At 39.7% G+C, this 4,078-nt stretch overlaps 1 protein-coding gene across 1 annotated transcript; it reads right to left on the bottom strand.

Annotated features, from left to right (window-relative positions):
• Window positions 1-3,274: 3,274 nt before the first annotated feature.
• On the bottom strand, window positions 3,275-3,451 carry LOC114031777 (NADH dehydrogenase [ubiquinone] 1 beta subcomplex subunit 1-like). The gene has a single exon (XM_027846887.1). It carries the CDS (start codon window positions 3,449-3,451, stop codon window positions 3,275-3,277), a length of 177 nt encoding a protein of 58 aa, XP_027702688.1.
• Window positions 3,452-4,078: the final 627 nt, after the last annotated feature.

Raw genomic sequence — 4,078 nt, 5'->3', positions numbered from 1 at the left:
AGAAGAAGAAGAAGAAGAAGAAGAAGAAGAAGAAGAAGAAGAAGAAGAAGATCATGATGATGATGATGATGATGACGACGACTATGGAGGAGGAAGAGAAGGAGGAGGAGAGGCATTGAATTTTTTAAATTAGGTTACCAAATTGAAGCCTAATAGACCAATATCCAATCTCATCAAATGGGAGTATTTGAAGTAGAATAATATCTCACACAGTACCTTACCATACCTTAGAAGTAGGTACACAAGCTTTCACAAGAACATAAATAATATCAATAAACAGTTCTTAGGACCAAAACAAAACTGCCATCCTATATACCTATCAATCACTCACTCAATCCATCAACAAGTATTTATTAAGGACTTACTATATGCCAGACACTGGGCTAGGCAGTAAAGATATAAAAACAAAGCCAAAGAAACAAAGAAAGAAAAAACCCAGGGGGGAAAGAAAAAGCAAAAACAGCAACAATTCTCAAAGAATTTGCATTGTAAAGGCTTATATGTAAGATAACAGTCTACCATGCCTCTGCTATAGCTGCTCCACTCTCCCAAGCTGACTTCCAGATGAAGTGGGGGGTTTGGGGTGCTCCTAGATGCCCAGAGGCACCCCAAAATTGTGGGAAAAAGCCCAAATCATGGCACGGATCTGCCTGAACGAATTCGACTCAGATCTTCCAGCCAGAGAAAAAGTTTATTAAAAATATAGCATATAGGCCAGACTGCAAAGGAACCCAAACATCAGTGATCTAAATGGGGTTTAAGGTGGTCAGGTACGGCATGAGGTAGTCTGGAAAGCTCAGCATCTGAGTGGGGGCTGGGGTGGATAGGCCACGTGACACCCGTGAAGATAGGCGGGCATGAGGGATCTCAGCTTCTAGGCTTGAGAACAGCTCAGCATCAGAACGGGGGAAAGGTGAGTCTTAAGTACAGACTGGGGGAGGGGCCATGAAGTTTGGAGTGAGGGGAGGAGGGGTCTAGGAAGATCTGGATGGGGGTGGCCAGCAAGCTAGGAATACTGGTACCTAGCTAGGATTAAGGGTGGGAATGGCCAGGAAGGCAAAACAATGGGAAAGCCAGTTGATGGAGGAGGTGGACTGTTTGGAAAAGGGTCCAGGTGAGAATTTCCATTTGGAATGTCTGAGTGATTTGAACAGACAATGAGAATAGATAATGAAGGGAGCAGGAAGGGGAAATTTGCTTTCAAAGGGCTTTTAAAAGGAAATAAGGCAGTTTCTAAAACTTTAAGGGTTTCCTGGGACTGGTAAACAAACTGAAGCCAGCTTCTTTTTAGGGGCTGGGGAGGAAAGATGTCAAAGAGAGATAAGTGATTCTAAAAGTTTTAAGGTTTTTCTGAGAATTGTAGGTAAACCTCTTCACGAAGACCAGGATTGGGAAGAGCTAAGTCACTTAACACTATCTCATCTTCACTCAGGTCATTTTCCATCCTACCAATACAGACATACTCTCTGTCTCTCCTTTCTCTTAATAGTCACCCCAAAACAAACAAACAAACAAACAAACAAACAAACAAACAAACAAGCACACTTTCTAGCTCTTTCTCTGACAATTATAATTAAATCAACACAATCATTTTATCTGGAACGGGCAGGTTACATGACTATCCCATTATTCCACTCACCATCTTTGGACTTCCCAAATCATAATTCCCTTCCCTCGTCACCAGTGTCATGTACATGCTATCTCACCCTCTATAATGTAAGCTACTCCAGGGCAGAGACTGTTTTAATTTTGTATTTGTATTTCCAGAGGTTATCAAAGTGATTGAGCATAGAAAGTTCTTTCATTTTTTAATTCATACTTTCATTTATTCATGCTCATAAGTAGGTACATAAAAGATACAAAGTAAATTGAAAGTAACTTCAGGGGAAATGTACCAACTTTTGGAAGGCCTAGGAGTAGCCTTCTGCAGAAGATGATACTTGAACTGAGTTTTGAATAAAATCAGTGATGCTAATAGGTGGAGGCATGGATGGGGAACATTCTGGACAGCCTATTTGTCTAGGAGATGGCCAGTACACAGGCAGAGATGGACTATGAATGTTCATACAAGAAACTGCAAATTGGCCGGTAAGGCTAGATGTAGAGTGTGTAGAAAGTTCTTGTTTTTGTTCCTCTTTCATTTCTGAAGAGAACGAATGATGTTATAGGGTGATATCTTGATTTGCCCATGAATGTCTTCACATGCTTGGGTAGACATCCCCCTAACTTACCAACAGATTTTCAGCCTGTCAGTTATCCTTAACCTGGTTTAGCCTGTCTGCCAAGAGGATTTTACTGGAATGTGGCTGCTACACATGCTACATCTTCTTGGAGCAACAGGTAAGAGTTGGATGGCAGGTGGACACCAAAGGCGTATGAGCAGCTCTGAAAAGGGCTCAGCAAGCCCTCACACCGGACGCGCTAACCCTCCCTGAACACCTCATAAACCCTTAGAAAGTAGAAGTGCTCAAGAAGATTGGTGAGATAGGAAGGGCTGTGAAGAGCATTGTATATAACTATATGAATTTATATTAAACACTAGGACTTCCATAGAATCACTACAGTTATTGACTTGGGGAATGTCATGGTCAGGCCTACACTTTAGGAAGCTAACTTTACAGCTATATCCAAGGTGGATTAGAATGGGGAGACACTTGAAGCAGGGAGATCAATCAGAAGGTTATTGCAGTAGTCCAGAAAAGAGCCTGAACTAGGCTGTGTAACTGGGAGGTGACGTATGTAGAAGATCTGGAAACTATTTTGATTGATAGAATGTGAGAGAGGAAGGAGTCAAGTATGAAGGCATTTTTTTTGTGAATCTTAAAGTCTGAAAATATGGTAGTGCCTTGACAAAAGTATGGAAGTTCAGAAGAAGTATGGGTTAGGGTGTGTAGAGATAATGTGTTATATTCTGATGCTGGCGATTTTGTGATGCCTTCTGTTTAATTGGCAATTGACAATGGAGAACTGGACCTCAGGAGGGAGGTTAAGGCTAGAGGAAAATTACTATTTAAGTTTGTAGAATTCTAGGAACCCACAATAGATATGCTATCCTAGTAAACAGACATTTGAACTTGGATTTAATATTTTGATCTCATGGTTCTTGGTAGAATTCAACGTTAGATATACCACATGTGAGCCATTCCATTTTTCAGTTTCTTTACTAGGAATCTGAATAGAATATATTGATAAAATGATGTTACTTAGACATGTTTTTTTTTCTTTCATAAAATATTTTATTTAACATGAAAATTTCTCAATTTAGCCAAAGCCTTCATTTCCAGGTAACTTCTTCATTAGGTTTCAGTTCCCTTTTAAATAACATGCTCTTATTCCAGAAAGCAGTTAGCTTTTCATCACTCTTCATGTCTAGATAATAGCCAATGAAAAATCCCATTGGTACCAGAATATGAACCCAGTGGTCACGCATGACCTGAATCAAATTCACCATGATTACTGCAGGCAGGGATGCCGAGCATTGAGAGCTCCACCAAGGGCCTAGACATGTTTTAAAGTACTATTTCCCTTCAATCAACAGAGTCTATGTAACAGAAATAACTATGAGTATTATTCAGAAATCTTTAATTTCCCTAAATATTAATACTTGTGAGCAACTAGAGCAAATTCTAATTAAAGACCAAAAAAAGGGGGGGGGGCCTGAAATGTACTCTAGGAATTGGTATTAATGATCAGATAGTTTTTTTTTCAGATCATAAAATATCAATACTAAACACTGGAATACAACTTTAAAAGGAAACGTTCAACAATTATGAACCTATAGCAGTGACCAAAGTATGTGATAATTCAAAAAGAAGGGATGATCAGTTGTAGTGGCAAGGATGTCAAACATGATGATTAAATCCAGACATTAATTCCCCATATCACTTGCAAATACTCAATTTAAAGCCTCGTGCTTTCCACATGGCTCACTAGACAGTCAGTAACATGATTCTCATGCAGGTTTATTCTTGCCCACAGACAACAATGTCTTTGGTTCAAGCAGGAACAAAAGAGGCACAGAAGGATCTCTTTCCACATCAGGCAGCAATATAAGCAATTGCCTCTACATCTCAGGGTA

Source organism: Vombatus ursinus, unplaced genomic scaffold (assembly GCF_900497805.2).
Source record: "Vombatus ursinus unplaced genomic scaffold, bare-nosed wombat genome assembly UNPS02015255.1, whole genome shotgun sequence".
NCBI classification, from domain to species: domain Eukaryota; kingdom Metazoa; phylum Chordata; class Mammalia; order Diprotodontia; family Vombatidae; genus Vombatus; species Vombatus ursinus.
The sequence above is the reverse complement of the archived record's forward strand: the minus strand, read 5'-3'. Positions and strand labels throughout refer to the sequence as shown.